Source organism: Phalacrocorax aristotelis, chromosome 23 (assembly GCF_949628215.1).
Source record: "Phalacrocorax aristotelis chromosome 23, bGulAri2.1, whole genome shotgun sequence".
Lineage (NCBI taxonomy): Eukaryota > Metazoa > Chordata > Aves > Suliformes > Phalacrocoracidae > Phalacrocorax > Phalacrocorax aristotelis.
In genome coordinates this window covers 4,154,838-4,172,873 of record NC_134298.1, presented here as the reverse complement: position 1 = coordinate 4,172,873, position 18,036 = coordinate 4,154,838, and the positions used below count along the sequence as shown (strand labels likewise).

The 18,036-nt window shown below is 42.8% G+C and overlaps 1 protein-coding gene across 2 annotated transcripts in view; it reads right to left on the bottom strand.

Moving 5' to 3' along the window:
• Positions 1-18,036, bottom strand: part of MAP3K3 (mitogen-activated protein kinase kinase kinase 3) — a 39,080-nt gene that overhangs the window by 4,660 nt on the left and 16,384 nt on the right. Inside the window, exons 6-15 of one of the 2 annotated variants that reach the window (XM_075117127.1) lie at positions 17,251-17,364; positions 13,672-13,792; positions 9,878-10,011; positions 9,113-9,186; positions 7,441-7,508; positions 7,112-7,204; positions 6,074-6,265; positions 4,269-4,417; positions 2,362-2,493; positions 1,524-1,653 (exon numbers count right to left, since the gene is read on the bottom strand). In XM_075117127.1, coding sequence (XP_074973228.1) covers positions 1,524-1,653; positions 2,362-2,493; positions 4,269-4,417; positions 6,074-6,265; positions 7,112-7,204; positions 7,441-7,508; positions 9,113-9,186; positions 9,878-10,011; positions 13,672-13,792; positions 17,251-17,364 — 1,207 coding nt within the window. The remainder of the gene's footprint in view (positions 1-1,523; positions 1,654-2,361; positions 2,494-4,268; positions 4,418-6,073; positions 6,266-7,111; positions 7,205-7,440; positions 7,509-9,112; positions 9,187-9,877; positions 10,012-13,671; positions 13,793-17,250; positions 17,365-18,036) is intronic. The other variant, XM_075117128.1, reaches the window with a different exon arrangement.

Sequence of the window (18,036 nt, the reverse complement as noted above, 5' to 3'; positions counted from 1 at the left end):
TTTTCCCCATTAAGCCTCAGGTGACCTGCTAAATATCATTTCTTTTTCTTCAGGCTGTAGACAAGCCAATTGCTAATGGCTGCAAATGGGAAAAACTTCAGGGGAAAAACACAAGGAAGTGAAGGGGGAAGGGAAATGAGAGCTGAGTCAGCACCATCATTGTTACATTGCCTGTAAACAGCTCAGGCAGCCTATGAAGGGCCCCCAGGCCAATGGCTTAGATAGTACATAGCTGTGTAGAAGAGGATTTTATTGGGATGTTGCTTTGGTGAGTATAATCATTGCTTTCTGGTCAGCTGGGTAACAGATGCAGCTAATTAAACCACTTTGAACTCCTACAATAGACAAGTCAACCTCCACTTTACTTGGTCAGAGGTCCTGAACATGGAGCACCAGGGAAAAAAGCAAACTTAAGAGCTTAGCTTTTATGTGGACACCAGCTAAGGCTTAGACACCAAAACTAATTCTTCCTCCAAAGCCGCAATAAAATCAAGAACCCTGCGTTGCCATAATCTGGTGTGTGCCTACGTGAACTCCTTTAGCCCTCAAATAAAATGCACTTGTGCTGGGAGATAGCTTTATCACTTCACTCCCCCACTGGAAGAGCTGAATTCAGAATAATGAGTCTGTCCACCCAGCACCCTGAAGGCAAGTTAACAGTTTGGCTTAGAAGATGGGTGCAAACTAGCGAATAACCCACCAGGTGGGAAACCATTTGGTAAAGAGCACCACATGAGTAGTATATAAGGTGTTATTCAAGAATCAGCAGCTCGTTTCCCTTTGCCAGCCTAGAGGGGATGCAATGAACATTTATAGGGAGGAATAAGATGATATTTTTCCTGCAGCAAGCAACTCTTCTGGTCTCTCCAGAGCACAGAAAGTGTTGTGTGGTGTCTGCCACATCTGTTGACATTAACTCTTAAGGAGACACGCTGGCTCCATGGGGTTATATTGGGAAGAGGAAGATTAACGACTAATCACAGAGCCTCTACTTGGAAGATTAGAGGTTTCTTACACAGAGGAGGCAGGAAAGTCACAAGTGCTTGAGGGAAGCAGGACCGTCAAGAGCAGGCATGGAGCTTTTAGGGCAACTGGTATGCCTACCAGCTGAGAAATGGTACTTTGGCCAAGCAGAGAGGAAATTGGAAGGGAACCCACAGGGAAATGAGCATGCCTTATGGGAGCAGTGAAAATCAGGGTGGCAACTCAGCCTCATTTTGCTGGGGTGTGAGAGAAAGATAGGGAGTTACGGAAGAGTGTTCCTAAGAATTAGAGGATTCCAGTCCTCCTTACTATAACCAGCTGCCACACTCTCAGGTCCTGTAGCAGGAACAGCCCAACCTCCCTTATCCAGCCCAGAACCTTCCCTAAGCCCTGCACATGGATGTAAAACCAAAAAGGGATAACTGAGCAAAGCAATGCTCAGAAGCCCCAGCCAGGATACTGAATTCTTAACACTTGGCTTCTTTCTTTCAGAGCTCCTTTAGCACGTGGTATACACATAAATCACCAGCTGATCTCACCCTTTATGTCCCTGTGCACAATCATGTTGCTGTGAAGGTACGAGACTCCCTCGAGAATCTGGCGAGTGTATTTCCGGGTTACATTTTCCGTGAGAGCACCATATGCCTTCAGCTGGTCTTTCACTGACCCCTGCACCGAAAGCAAACAGAAGGGATTGGCAAAGAAATGATAAGCCACAAATCTTGCAGTCTCCATTCAATCCCCATGAGCTGTGACTGTGTTATACACCCAGCCGGCAGAGTCATGAATTCTGGCCTCTTCTAAAGCCCTTTTGTGAGACTCTCGGAGCATCTTGCCCTATGAAGCCCCTTTTAAGAAAAGCGAAGACACGCTTTACAGCAGAAATAGCTTAAGGAGATTCTGTCTGCTTCCTCCACCCTTGAGCTGTGCTGGTACGCTGTTTGCGAAGACAAGCAATAAAACGGTTCAGCAGACTGATCCGGGTCAAAAGTCTCCCTTTTTGCAGGGTCAGTTTTAGCCTAATTTGCTGTACTATATGACTCTGCTAGTTCAGTTAGCCCGAATTGCAAGTTGGCCCAAGTCCTCTGAAATACTTTGTTAGAACAAATTTACACTGAAGAAAAGAACTTGTGTTAGTGACTAATGAAGAGAATGTATTTCAGGTACAAGACACTAAGAAAGAACCCAAAGATGTGGTTTGGGCATAAATAAAAAGAAAACGGCAGCATTATAAAGCCAGTATGAGAAAGGGGCATACCTAAGAGAGCATAAGGTGCATTACATAGTTAGGGTAATCACAGCAACTAATAAACCAACTAACAAAACCACCCATCTCACTTTATGACCTGCAACTGTGCTGCTCGTGTCAGCTCTTACCCCTGGCATGTACTCCATGAAGATGGTCAAGGTCTTCTCAGCTCGATCCCGTAAGCAGCCATAATATTGAACAATACGTTCGTGCTGGAGATTCTTCAGCAGCTGAATTTCACACTCCAAGGCACTCACTTCCTATGGATGTTGAAAGAGAAAATAAGGTTCTGGCCCCAGGAAATATTCCATCCTAATAAATCTGTCCGTGTTACTGGAGGGACGAGGCCATTACTACTCTGAAGAAGTCCAATCCATGGCATCGGCTCACCTACTTCTTGGGAAAGGCAAACATTACCAATGCTTCACATTAACCCTTAGTGTATAATAAGCAGGTAAGTACTGGTGCAGAAGCTTTGACAGTTAGAACACAGGCAGTATCATATATGGATTTAGTACCAGAAGGGCTTTGTTTCTTGACAATTTGTGTTGGTTGAAAGCATTCTTCACGTACAACACAGATATAACCTTACTTCTCACCACTAAGCTGAGGGAAGTAAGCGTTAATTTCAGTTATGAAAAAGCTCTGAATACACGGTCACAAAACTGCTAGGAATCGTTCTGTAGGAAACAGCCCATTAGAGAGCAAGACTACAGGTGCTAAGAGTTCCTAAGTTCTTTAGTCACCCAGTCCTGTTCTGATTCACACTGATGATTTTACTTGAATCAACTTTAGAAACAGCTTCCCCTCTTATTTACTTCAAAGAATCTGCAGCTATGCACATGAAACCGATTCTCTGCTTTATTCCTGCCACAGACAACACAGTATCATAGCACAAAAGCTATCCAACAATTTCAAACTGAATCAGAGATGTTTGTTGCCCAGGAAAAGTATCAGGTTCTTGCTGAATGCAGGGAATGAACAGGCCGAACATCAAAGGAGCATGAGGATTTATGGAAAAAGGAGTGATGGTTTCCCCAAAAATAGTCCAGCTTAACTCTCTCCACTCCTGCCACTGGAAGGTGCCAGGTTCACTTCCCTCCCTTTGGGAGAGGATGCAGCTCTTGAAGAGCAAGGACCTGCCTGCTAGAGATGCATGAAACCAGAGTAAGTGGCTTCATCAGTCCAACTGATAGTTTAAAGTTTGGAGTTTCAGTGCCTTCAAAGAACATTCCAGCCTGTTCTTCCTTGGCTCAGAGTTACTCTCTGATTTACAACAGAGACATGGTATAACTTAGAACGTACCAAGTTAGGACTTATCTTGGCACCAATATCCCTTATAAAATCAGAATAATTAAATCTTCACGGATTAGTTATTCCAGCTCAAAGTGAATTTGTTCAATACTGGGAAACTGGTACCTTGTTAAAGTGCTAGCAAAGAACCTAACAGCCATTCCAGCCGCATCCGCTGTGCAGGGAGTTGTGTGCTATCCTATAATTTCAAGGTGTCCCTTCCCTTCTCCACTGTTTCTAACGTGTTGTTACATCACTGTTCTTGATAATTTACACACCACAGTTCAGTTTGTTTTGAGGACAGGGAGAATTCAGAAGTGGAAACCAGTAATTAATGGACCTGATACACGGCCTGCCATATAAACCCAGAAAGTGGGTTTTGCAAGTGCATGCAGCTTTTTTGTTTAAAAAAAGAAAAAAATCTTACTCTTTCTGGGTTTAGTTTCATTCACATCCATGTCTAACCAGGAACACAGGGCAGTCTAGTATTCCTCAAGTAACCTGGCAACTAACCAAAAAGCTGAGAAGAGAGAGCCAAAAATGAAGCCAGAAAATGGATTTTAGTTTCAGGCTGAAGTTAATAATACGGAAAAGTAATTTTTAAATGACTTCTATTCCTCTCCGCGTGACTTGAAACCCTAGTACAAACTAAGATGCCAGCTTTTGAGGACAGACAGATACAGGCACTCCACGGGATCTCAAAACCTGCACAATGAATTTTAGAAGCTGCGATGAGAATTACCTTGCTTGTTTCAGGACTCTCTGGGTCAAACTGGACCTGCTTAGCTGCAAGTTCTCTGCCTGTGTCCACATCATAGCACAAATACACACGACCAAAGGCACCCTGGCCCAGCAGTTTTCCTCGTCGCCAGTTTATTGGAGCACTTGGAGCTAAAAAAGAACAGTAATAATTTTCTTTTCATTATACTATTTACAGATAATGGTGTTCTTTTCAAAGATCAATCTCCATCATGCTGGGATTAAAACAGGTACTTTACAGTTGAAGAAACAGACGTAAGGCACTCTCCCTGCCTAAGGGAGTTAGTGGCAGAACTCTGAAACAGAATCCAACTTAGACTCCCAGGACCTGCTGACTGGTGTCCCATTAAAATGAAACTGCAAAACATTTTGCAGATATACACTACTGGCAAATTATTCTATGACGTTGATGAAATTTCATTCTGCCAGCAGGGTGGATTCTAAAACATCACTATCTTAAGAGATGGGGCAGCCATTAAACAGCATCTTCCAACCCTGATCTGTAGTTACTACATGCATCAGATGAAGATGAGCTGCATCAGCCTTGCAGAATCAATCCCACCCTGCTGGGAATGACTGTTAAGCTTCTGGGACAACTTGAAGGACATTATTTATGAGTTCTTTACCAACCATTGGCTAGTTCGGGGTTCCTTCTTCTGAAGGAAGCATTTCTGCAAGGCTACCTCTACAGCAGAAGAATTAGAAGTCATAACTCCCTACTAGGCACGGATAAGGTAGGGGCCATAATGTAAGCATAGTGCGGGTATCTTCTTTACCTGTTGAACAACCAGACTCTAATAAAAATATACAGGAGAACCAGCTAAAGCAGCCACGTCCAGTACCCCAGCAGGAGGTTACATCAGCAGGGAATTATGAATTCTCATTGTTCTACTGCACCGGCGAGTGCATTGTACAAGCAGGAGTCTCCTGACCCAAAGATCAACACCCGAGCCCAATTTTCCTGACCGCACTTCACACCCAAGCATATTACTCAGAGACTGGTGCTTTAGCTCTGCCTTTGAAAATGACGCTACCAGACTCGTGCAGTGCAATGCATCCAATTACGTTGTATTTAACAAGAAACTCTAAAAACAAAGACAGGAACCAGCCATCTGGACAGTGTGAAAATACAGAAGAGCTGAGAGATTAGCTTTGCCATGCCTAATTTAATCAGATTTACTGCCAATCGGTGTCTTAGTGTGTTGCTTAGTTTGTTGCATTAATGTCTTCATTTTCATCCTTAAATTACTTTATGGGTATCTGAAGTTCATCAGTAATGATTTAAGTTCCATTTCCTTTTTTAATAATATAAAGTTCCCCAAAAAACAACTCAGGAATGCTATTAATACAGAAGTAAATCTTTCTACTAAGGAGCAAGTGAAATAAATACAGCTCTTAACTACTAAAGTAACTGTAATCCACAAGCCTGACTACAAATGTTAATGTATTAAGAAAATAGACAAGTTTGTCTGACTCTCAAGAACCCTGTAGATCATCTAGATCCAATCAACTTACAGTTTTTTTTAATACTTTCCTGGATTTCCAATGCTTTCTAAAGGAAAGGCCAGCTCCCAGTGCAAGACTACATATTCTTAGAAGAAAAAGAAGACCTGTCTCATAGGTGAGACAGAGTGGTCTCAAAACACAGCCATGTAATCATGTGGTTTTGAGCGGCTTGTTAAGATCAAGCTACGGTAATATACTGGGTCTGGACTTCATCTCTAAAACCCTTTCTTGCCCGTAACCCCAGGAGGCCTTTCCCCAGTTATCATCAGGATGACTGCTTACATTTGGTGGGAATGTTCCTCTCCTGCACACCAAGGGCATTTTCGCTATCGGCACTCCGCAGGCGCCCCCGGGGGTCCAGGTACTGCAACGCCAGGCCCAGGTTTTCTCCGTTGGTGCTTAAGGAACGACTTGAAGGGACCAAAGTGAAAAGATTCCCTTGGTGACGCCGTATCCGGGGAAATGTCCTCCGGCCTGGAGAAAAAATAGTAACATTTTAAAATAACATGCTTAGAAGTGGAAGGTAATGGCTGGAGGTTGAGCAATGAAGAGAAGGGAGAGAAAAAATGTATTCTGGTCTGTTCCCATGGAGTAGAATCTACTGCCAAAAAGACAAGATGCAAAAATATAACAGTTCAGGGTTGATGCTGCTTGAGTTCAGTACAGCTTTGGATCATTCCCAAAGTAGAAGGGAGAGAACACTTTGTAATGGCCTCAGTGCAGTAGTGCAAGATTTAAACTTGCCTTCCAAGGCAAAAATCTGGTTTAGAGGCTACCTCACAAGCTCTGAGGCTTGTTAACAACTACACAGACAGAATGACTTTCTAGGTAACGTGCCTGGACTTGCAAACAAAAACCATACACAAAGATTATGACAACTTGCACCTCTTACGAAACTTTGCAAAATTCATTTGCATAAAGCCATCTGATGAGCAGAGATGTGATTCTTTAAGTCAATGGTCTATTGAAAAGAGGCAGAAGCAACTTTGCTTGGTGAATTAGCAAAGTATAATGAATCCCTGAGGTAGGAACCGACTATATATGATCAAGTCTAACAACTATGTCCACTGCTCAACCCTAGCAGTCACTCATCAGCCTGGATATCCCCCAAAAGGGCAAAGTAATCAAAGAATTACAAACAGCCATCGTGGGTTGCTATGAAAATGTGGAAACTCGCATGGCAGCATTAACTCCAGCACTAACTGCAAGGACCACAGTCACTTCCAGACACGTCAACTAGGAGTTACACTTGCCCGTGGACGTTGCTGTTGCTTCACCTTCTTTTTCAAGCCTGGAATCAAGGGTCTGAAAACAACTCACCATCATTGTAGTCTTTGTGCTGCATGGAGACATTGTAGCGCCGAGGGTAGGTCCCACCTTTCCCCGCTTTGTCATAGATCTGATTCTCACGGTCTGGAAGGAGATGCAAAGACAGAAGTGAGGCTCCTTCAAGAAGTACATGTTCTAATGACAGAGTTTTCCTGTAACAGCAGGTTTTTTTAGGAAAAGGTGAGTAATAAATGACTTCATCGCTTTTCAATCAACATATCCCCAGTTCTATTTATATAATCCCAGCAAACATACAGGGTAGCCAGCAAACAGCAGAAAACATCTAGATCAAATAATCTTTATTCTGGACACTGACATACCTGAGAACTCCTGTCTATTATCAGGAAAGCTCTGTGCCCTTGACATCCGTGACTTCCGAAAAGAAGGACTATTAAAGAAAGAAGGGAAGAGTAAGTTTTGTTATCTACTGGAGAGAAACCTACAAGGACTTTAAATAAAAGCTAATACATTTACACATCGGTAAAGGTGATTCCCAAATCTGTGTCCCGCAATAATTTCACACTACATGTGCAAAACGCAAGTCAGGCTAAGCCCCAGGTAACCAGACTATTTCCCAATGTGGGCAGCCATCCTTTTTGCTCAGTTTGTGCCATTTATTCAGCACTTCCCCAGCCTGTGGTTTGAGACCCAGTGCTTCCTTCAGCCACCTGAAATAGAAGGTTAAAACCAAGGCTAAGAAGAGCAGAACAGGATGCTGCTCGCAGCACGTTGCTCACAGCACAGTGGACAATGGGGACCACTGCCCCCAGTGATTTACCGTGAAGGGTAAGAGTTCTCCTCATGAAAACTCCTGAGCGCTTTCCTCTCTACCAGCAACAGATAAGCCTGAACACAAGCACTGCTTACAACCCTTGCATTTCTCCCCAGTAAGTAGGACTCCTCACGCAAGCCTAAGTATGGCCCCTTGTTTGGCAGAAGGCCTTTAACATCTCTTAAGAGATTACAAAAAGTCAGTCTGTGCCAAAGCCTTGTTATTTGCACTTTTTTTTTGTTAACCTGTGTAAATGGAGTGAGCCTGATACAGCTTTCAGACTCCCAAATGAGATTCCTTGCCTAGTACACGAAGAACAACAGCTTCCCCAGATGATGCCCATTCCTACAAGGAATGCCTCCTACAGGAAGGCTTTTTTTTTTCCCCCCATCCTACACTTAGGGCAGGGAAAGGGGAGAGAAGGAGAGGTAATAAATTAGCAACGTCCCCACCCCCAAATAAACGCATGCATGCACACACAGAGGTTCACTGTAAGTGCTTCCTTGTAGCTCCACAAACTGGAGGAAGTGAATGGCTACAAAACCAAACCTCAAGTGCTTGACATAAAAGCATATACTGCCTCCAGGAATCAGCTTGGAGGAATCTTAAAAACACACTGAATCCCAATATTACAGGTGCTGAGAAGCCATAGCTGCTATACAAGTTAATAGGACCTACGGCTGCCCACCAACACCTCAAGCAGCAACAACAGCAAAGAAAGGGAAGCAAAAGATCTAGAGCATCAGATTACAACAAACTCTTCAAAGGAAGAGCCTCCCCATTTACCTTTGGAGTTAACATTATATCTTGCAGGACACAGGAATCTAGTGTAATGATATATTTCTGTAACCTTAGAATAGGTTGTTCTTGGTGGTTTTTCTTCAAATGAACAAGTAGAGCCTTGTCTGAAAGAGATTTAAATACCCCGCAGCCAGATGTTCTCGGAGTCTAGGCTCCACACAGACGGCACGCTTTAGAACTTTGTATTTATTAACACAGAGCTACTGAAGCACCGGTTTGTCAGTGTATGGTTTTGCCAGAAAATAAAACAGCCTTAAGATGCAGTTAATTCTCTCTATGAAATGTATTGGGATATAGGCAGGAAATAAGCTCCTCTTTCTCTCCAAGAAAATTTATGAGATGGAACACAAACTTTTGCATAAGTACAACCGGTGTTTCCATCTGAGCACACAAGTTCCTACCAGCCTGTACATTTGTACCTGTCTGCTGACCTGTCCAAGGACTGGCAGCTTCCCGACACCGAGTTTTCAGCACTGCTTAAAGGGTCCAGCATCTGCAACACAGAAGTAGTCATATGGCAACATCAGTTCCATCTAATGCCTGAAAGAGGCTGTGCAAGAGTATCAGAGTCCACTACTGCTCGCCTGGAGGATGTCCAGATGAAAAGAGGATTCTATTTAAAACATACATTTCTCCTTTATCTCCCACAGAAATTGTTACGGGCATATAAAATTTGAGCTATTGCTTTAGATGCAAAGGACTCTGTTGTGAAAATGAAAGTTTAAGTCAGCCTTGCTCTGCATTTTGATCCCAAGTGGCTTCAGGAACAGAGTCTCTGCTGGTGCTACTGCATCGCTGCCTCCACCTGCAAGTCGCCCTTTGGCCTTACTTCCTACTTTTTTGAATGGAGAGCACGGTTTCAAATGCAAGAGGGTCACACAAACCTGGTAATAGGAAACCTGAGCATACGTGTGCAACGCACACCAGAACCGCTCATTCAGAGCTGGAGAGACAATGCCCAACATGCATGGTAACTGCTTCTGGCAGTCCAACAAAGGCTTTGAACTTACACAACTATGAACAAGTTTGAAGCGTAGTTCAAATGAACAAAGCAGTACTAATAGGAGCTAATGCAACTACAGCTAACGAATATTCTGGAGTGAAAAAGAGGGCCCAGAGAGCAGCAGCAAGTTCCTTAACAGGTGGACTTAGTTTTTTTTTTCCACCCTAATGCTCATACTTACACACTGTTCATTAGTTTCTGGGATGAATTCGCCTTCACTGTTGATGCTGGTGTAGGAACCCTGCCGAGCAATGCGCTGCTGCCTCTCTGGAACATACCCAGGAGGTGGTGAACTTCGGCCTGTGTTCTGGGAACCTGGGCCAGAAAGAAGGACATTTTTGATATTTATGTTTACTGAAATGAGACTGCGCATACATGTACGCAAAATCCAAATATTCACCTCTAATGCTAGACCTCTATGATCACAGCAACTCTGGGGTGAACCTTACAGTCTGGACAGACACAGAACCAGGAGGTGCCATGCCAAAAAGCAAATTGTTCGACAAGCACCTGTACTGCCATTTCAGACACTACCACGTTAGTGGTGAAGCTCCTACCAGAGCAGGTACCTATTTCTAACCTCTTCTGATCTTCAGCATCTCAGGGCAGGCAGAGGACTCCAGGAATCCCTGGCTTTTGTGCACAAACTTCACTTCACTGCTAACCTTGACTAAACAAAACACTTGTTGGGGCAACTGATCTTCTGTCTTGCTTGTAAGTTTGCCTCAACTAGTATATTTACCTTGAGTGACAGCACAATCCCTGCTAGTCATCATCAGGTGAGCTAATTATACTGACACTAAGCAATTTCAATATCATATAGGAGCATTGTTACCTTTGCAAATAACCCCAAAATGTCTGTTTTACTGTGTGAAAAATGAAACTGTATGACTTGTTGGGATGAAAACACATGGAGGACAATTCTGCAATTTCCATTAATTAGATGAGATAGCGAGACGGACAGAGGGCATGTTCAGGGGCCAAAGGAGAAGGAATACATTCTACTCATCTGTTAACGGTGCTACCTACTGAGAGAAACTTCACCCCTAGGATTTCTTTTTTTCCTTGCAGATCTCAAAGAAGATGATACTTTAGAAACAGGAAGATACAAAATCCCTTTTTGCAGTGACCTATCCGCTTGCAGCTCCCACCACGTCAAATTGTGAGCTCCAAGAAAGGCTGTGGTCCAGCCAATCTACTCAAGGTCACCCATGAAGTCAGAGACGGCGTTTTGAGATCAGCTCTCAAGCTGTGCTCTTCACAATGCTGTCTTTAATTAACTGTGTGTACTCAGGTGCTATGAAAGATGGGTGCAGATCAGCAAGTACTCTCCCAAGGAAAATATTTTCTACAGAAGTTACTGTAATGAAGGTGAAGGCAAACCAGCAGAAAATAACTGAAAACCAGTGCACACAATGTTCAGAGGACTGCAGAAGGGAAAAAAACCCAGCACTGGCATGGCTTGGAGTGCAACGAGGGGGCTGAACTACGTGTTAAAAATATATTCTATTGCTTAGAGCTGCCACCTGATTTTCCAAGTAGCTCTGCGGGGCTCACGTGACATTACAAGCCAACTGGCATGGAGATAAACAAGAGAGCGTGCTTTGGGGCTGCACTGAGTCACGGGAGCACACTTTCACTCTTTCCGATACAATGCCACGGCTGGCCAAAGGGAGCCCAAGTCCTGCTGGCATCGGCCCAGCTGCTATTGTGGAAAGGCCACCATCACTGGGCAGGAAAAGGAAGTCGGCACTAAATCAATGTATATCAAAGGAAGTGAGTGGAAAAAACACAAGCGCTGCCAGAATGCTTAGCAACTTTTTTTTTTTTTTAAATAAAAGTTATCTTTATTTCCAAACCTCTGAACTGGTGACAGCAGGCTTGAGGCCCGTCCACTTCAGAATACAGGAACTACACAGACGTATCTCCCGCATGCGAACAACTTTTGTCGAACGCTGGTTTCGACTTTCATTGCATGACGTGGTACGAACAGGAAAGTCCCTGTGCCTGAAACTCTAGGAAACAGGGGTACATTCCTTTTCCAAATCAAGGATAGGAGAAGAGGAAGAAGAAAGAATTGATTCAAGACTGAGCTACTGCCAAATTACCATCAGACCTCTGACAGAACTGGAACTCTTCTGGATCTCTTAATGTAACAGTCTGGTACTTTGACGTGATTGATGAATGACAGGCTAATCAGAAAGTGTCCATAAGCTGGGACAAGAGGAAAAAGTCTGTACAACTGGGATACAGAAGGGGCCCCTTATTACTACACAGTTTACCCATGACAGACACTCGCTACAGTCTGTTAGCTTTGGCATCGTTATTTGGATACCTCAGAATGCCAATAAAGGAGAAAGATTTTTTTAAAATAAAATATTGTTGGCATTTAAATTGTCTGTGAAAAAAGAAATGTGGTGTTCAGACGTGCATGGATACGGCTGCCTTCTTCACAGGACCGAGGAATGTTGCTCTTTTTAGGCATATTAACTTCAAACTAGAAAGAATGGGAAAACTCTTTCTGTCCCAGTTTCAGTCACGTACCTCACAAGCTTTCAGCACTTCTTTGTTTGCTATTTCATAAAAGCAAACTGTACAAAAGGGGATCAGCAGACCCTAGACAGGATACGAACAGGTTTGCTAGACAACTCTAGTATTGAGAACTACTGGTCTAGTTCTCAAGTCCCCCTCTACTGAGCTCTCCCAATTACCTTTGGTCAGAACACCATGGCTCTGGCTCCGGCTTAGATCCCTCCGTAGATCCCTCCTTAGATCCCTCTGTAGAGACTGTCCGTTCTAGTTTAATCAGATTTATTATTTGGCACTAAGATTGCATTGCAAACACTGATCTAAAATCCTGTAATGATTGCGCCTCAAGTTTACAGAGTTAACGAAACTGAAGCACTCCTCTTCCACAGAGGGAGTTGGTTTAGAACTCGGAAACAACTCTGACATTCCCAGCTCCTGGTACTGCCCTGGTGATGTGCAGCACCTGTCATCTGAAGCGTTAGGTCTGACAAGCCCTAAAATAGCCATTGTAGCAAACACAGCCATCCTCTACTCATTAACATGGAACACCATCTTAGGCTCTAGTCTTCATACTGCAGATCCCTATTATTGCTTACCTTCTTCCTGCTCTTTCACTGCTCACTGAATTTCACACCAAGCAGCCAGATTCTAAAACACAGGCTTTTTTTTTTTTTGACCCAAAGGTCTTTGAAGCAGTTTCAGATGTTTTAGTTTTTCATAGAAGAAGTTAACAGCTTTGAGCATCCTTCAACCACAGATTTGAATAGTACTGCATAGTTATACAGGGGTTATAACACAGAAGCTGGGACAACTCAGACAAATCTACCAGAGACAGAAGTCATAAAAATTACAGGAATCTTACATGGACCTTTCCAGTAAGAATAAGTTCATTAAGAAACACAAAGGAAATGAGACAAAGTTACATATTACTCTGACTTTTTCTTAGTATCTTCTGTGCAGCTGTGCCAGTTGCCTATGATATTAGCCTTGTGCTCTCCTCATCTGGTAATTACGAGAGTGAAAGGTTCGGGAACTCAGTATGTAGGGCAATTCCTGTGCCATTAGTAAAATGCTTGATTACAGGAGTGAGGACAGATTCCAAAGCTCAACATTAAAAAAAAAAAATCAAATCTAGGTTTCATGAACTGAAATTGCCAACCTAAATAAAAAGCTTAATGGACCCACATAAGCTTTCCAAATTTCTAACCTCAGTGAATCTGGCTTTAGGACATCCCCTTTAGCAGCTGCTCAGCTGTTCAACAACTTAGTAAGGAACTCTGAAACATTCTATTGTAGACATATTAAGAGCTTTTGAAAATGAACTGCCTTGTCCTAGAATAACCTCTCAATTTCTCATGGCTTTCATAAATGCTATACCATAAATACTAGTGCCCAAAAGATACCTTTCACAAAACAAAGACAAGCAGAAGTGGCAAAAATACTCACTGACAGACAGATGCCTACTTCTGGGTTCTGGCTGCTGATAGGGTGTGTTCACATCCCCCACAGACTGGGAAGTTTTAATCCTGACTTGTTTGGGCAGTCCAGAATGGGGTGAAGAACTGGTCTGTTGGGTAAAATGAAAAAAAAAATTAAAATAAAATGAGACCAAGCTCAAGCAGTCTGGCCACAGTTTCAAAACTATTACTATGTTTAGTAGCAAGAAAGTAGCTGAGAAACAGCTCTAGAGCCTGTGATCCTATTAACTTCACAGAACACAAACAATAAAGGCAGTGAAAAGAGCAAGCTTTACAATTACGGTGTAAAACAGGAGTCAAACAACTAGAGCATGCTACCCTCCAGCCTCAGATTGAATGCAGGATTTACAAGCCTCAGTGTTTGTCCTCCATTAGCAGCCACCTATGAAACCCGCAAGAAGGGGCCCATACCACTCACTGAGGCCAGACCATGGAAGAACCTACAATTTCTATGAGCCATCTTGGCCAGTGAGATAAATGATGAACCCTGCACTCTTTCAGAAGCAGTTAAATAGCAACTTGACTCCCCACCATCTTTAAAAAGTAAACTGACAATTCAGACCATCTCAGTGAAAATAAATTCTAGAGAGTTTAAGAGCACAAAGAGTTTGGAGGTGCCAAGATGAATGCTGCCTGTGTTGCCTTTATTCATCCTTCCCTGAACTTACATAGACATAACCTAATTAAAGATTGTTTTGCCACAGTGCCTTCATCTCATTCAAGGCAGGAATGACAGGAGATGTGCCAAAGGACTTCTCCCCAGTTTATCGAGAAAGATGGAAGGGGTAGCTCCAGCACGCTTTGTAGGAAGAGGAGCTGCAGGACGGTTTTGCAGTTTAGGGCAGTAGGATGCTGCCCAGGAGAACTGTTACCCTCCTTGTGCAGTGCAGCAGTTACGCACAGCTCTGCCATGAGAACCTGCAAGGCCACTTCAGACTCCAGAGGGTGCTCACTTGGAAATATTTAGACTGCAGCTTCAGGCAGCTAATGCCTCTGTGCTCTTTCCACGGATACAGGGAACGTGGGCTCTTAACACAGGACTGAACAGGACACCAACGATCTGAGGATGGTGCCCTAAGGTCTGAACATATGAAATACTGCGAACTTCCAACCTCCCCCAAGCGAGATCCCAGGCACGCCAAAGCAGGTGGGCACTTTCAGTTTTAATCTTGTCCCAAAGTACCTAGTTTTACAGAATGTAATAGTCCCTTCCTCTTGTGTGTTACAGAATTTAACTAATGTTTGTAAAGCATTTATTTTATTGAGATGAACGTAACCAAAGAGACCCCAAGGAAATTAATTCTGTCTTCTGAAAGTTATTTGAATATGACTGGCAAACAAGGTGTGAGGCCACACAATCAAAAAAGTAAAGAATAACTGCTCATTTAATAAGGACTTACCCTTGCGCCAACTGAGGAAGGAGCCTGATTTGAATTACATAAACTCTCCCATGAATACAATCAAGGGAGCTGAATAAAGGGTGCACAGGTCACACCATTTATGTGGACAGACCAGCTTTAGTACTCTAGGTGTTCAACTTAACCAGCTCTTCCCATTAGCTTCTAAACACAAAGAAAGGACTGACACAGAAGTGAGTTGCTTGATAAAAGAAAGCACAAATGAGCCACAGAAAGAGGCACAAGAAAATTAATATAAACGCTATTCACAAACACAGGCTCTCAGCACTAGTCACATAGCTACTGTTGTAAAGTTAATTTGTTTTATATACATATTTGTGCCAAAGTCACAGCATTACCTTTCCATCCCCAGAAAAAGAAAAGAGCACAACCAAAACAAAATCTGCATCCTGTACTTCAGGAAAAATAATGCTTCCCGCTCCCTCTGTGGGATGAGATCATGCAGCCAAGAAACCTCCTTCAGACTTGTGGGCTTTTGCTTTATCACATGTAGGGCTCTCCTGCCAGGCAACTCAGAGCTGAAGAGGAAGTCGGAGGAGAGGGGGGAAACAGTGGCACTTACTGAAGACTTCGCTGTTTGTTTCTGCTTTGAGCAAAAGAGGAAAAAACAGCTAATAAAAGGACAACACCACAGTACTGGCTACTGGCTGGTGTAGGGATGAGATTTACTAAGTGTTTACTGTAGGTGGCTTATGTAAAGTTTAGGTAGTATCGTTTGACCTCTGATTTGCACTCTGAAGACACTGAAATTAATAGAGGGCTGTAAAAGGGGATCGTTTTACTGTGTTATACCAAAAATTGAGGCCACCTTTTACAGACTATTTCCTGACAACACAGAACAAAGTCTGACTATGCTAGGTCAGACCAAAGGCCTTCTTGCCAAGTATTGTCTTCAGAACAGGCAGTCACAAATGTTTAGGGAAAGGGCATAGGACAAGGAACAGCATCATCCCCTCCTACACCTTTCCAGCTTTTGGCACCCAGTCGTTTGGGAAAGGGCTGTTAACGCTTCTGAAGGTCTTTGTATTTCTATTAACATGGATTATCAAATTCAAAAATAGCCAGAAGTATATTTACATTACAGTATATTTACTGTCTCCTGACAGTTCCAAGAATTACTGGTGTGATTATTTCAAGAGCTTGAGCTCACAGCCTGCAGAACTTGAATAGGGATGAACATTCAAGATAGACAAGCTACTACCAACAGAGCTTTCAAGACAGAGTAGCTTATTGTGTCACACTCTTTAAGAGAATTTGGTAATTTGCAAATAAAATATCTAAGCTATCAAGGTCTTTGGTTTGAAAAGCTATATGACCTTAGTTCTGAAAAAAAGACATTGGCTGAGTGAACGAAGTTGTCCAGTGACAGATCAGAAACAAGGGAAACTTCTGACTCTTATTGCCCTCTTCAGCTTGCAGTTCAATTCACTGCCTAAAACGGGCAGCTTTGGGAGCTTGACTTAAAGACTTACTTCTCATGGTATGGTCTTTTCTGCTGAAAAGTACAAACTACATTGATGCTCACTGCCACTGCCACAGCCACCTGTGGTACAGCAAAGTGAAGCAAGACACAATGAAATTCATCCTAGGGGTGAATACACCACTATTCGCTGAGAGCAACTTAGTTTCTACAGAGTAAGGCTGGATTCAACGCATTAGGCTGCAGAACTGAAAAATCACAGGGAGCTGTCCTCAGGATTCTCACCCAGGAAAAAAGTGCTAATAGCTTGCCTTCAAGGACAACCTGAGCTTTTTTAAAGGCAAGGTAATTACATGCACTTTCAACACTGCTATTAATCAAAGGTAAAAAATGCCCTCTGTGAACAAACTCATCAAGTGTTTTCTGAATACAGTCATTGGGTACTTGATATAAAATGGCCTCCACGTTACAGCTTAAAAAGCTGCAATGTTTTAGTCCCTGACCAGCTGCTGAAACCGGGGGGGGGCGGGGGGGGAAGAACGCAGATACCTACAGTTAAGCCAAAGCAAAGAGGATAAACATATGCATTCATGTCTGTGAACAGTGATTTCGCTAATCACTGTTACTCTCAGAGAAGGCTACCATCATGTTTCAGAGAATTAAGGGTAAAAACCTTAATTTTGCTGCAGTTACAGAAGTTGTTACCTACATGGTTTCTGTCCTGAGACAGCAATAATATCCTAAGGCTTTTCACATTAGAGCTTCGGTCTAAGAGATCTACTGCTTTATCCAGGTCATCTTGATTTTTCAAAGGAATGGATAGCTGCAAAATAAAGAACAGGAAAAAAAATCATTAGAAAAGACACAATAGATATTTAAACATCAGAAAAAGAAAAAAAATAATATGATAGGATTCCGATTGTTCAATTATTCCACTAATTTTCATCACAATACTGTCTTCCTGTCCTTTTTAACAAGGTTTTCTTCCCTCGCCATCAGAGAAATGACTGACCCTATGCAAATTTCTCTAAGGCTCCATCCATGAAAATATTAATTGCTACCTGAATTTATTGTTTGCGAAGAACAAGTCAGAGACAGGCCCCTGACTCCCTGATGAGAGCACTGTGTCGGAATACTTACAAATCCAGACCTAACAATCAAGGGGAAATTGTGTTTCAGATAGAGACTAGTATGAAGAAGATTAAGACTTTGAAAGAGGAAATCAAAGAATTATTAAAACTTGCTAGTAAGACCCCATGAAATTATGCTCAGACACCCTCTATTCTGCAGCCCACTCACAATTCAAAACGTGAATGCTATTAACATCGAAGAACCCCTTTCCTTTTTGTCCGACTCCTACTGGTGAATGGGGTTTCACATCTCTCTCATTAGGGATGCAGTCCCAGAGGGTGGGAGGGCAACGCCGCAACAAAAAACCAAGGAGAAGCTAGGGTGTCCAAAGGGAGAAAGCCAACAGAATACTTTAGGTTATTAA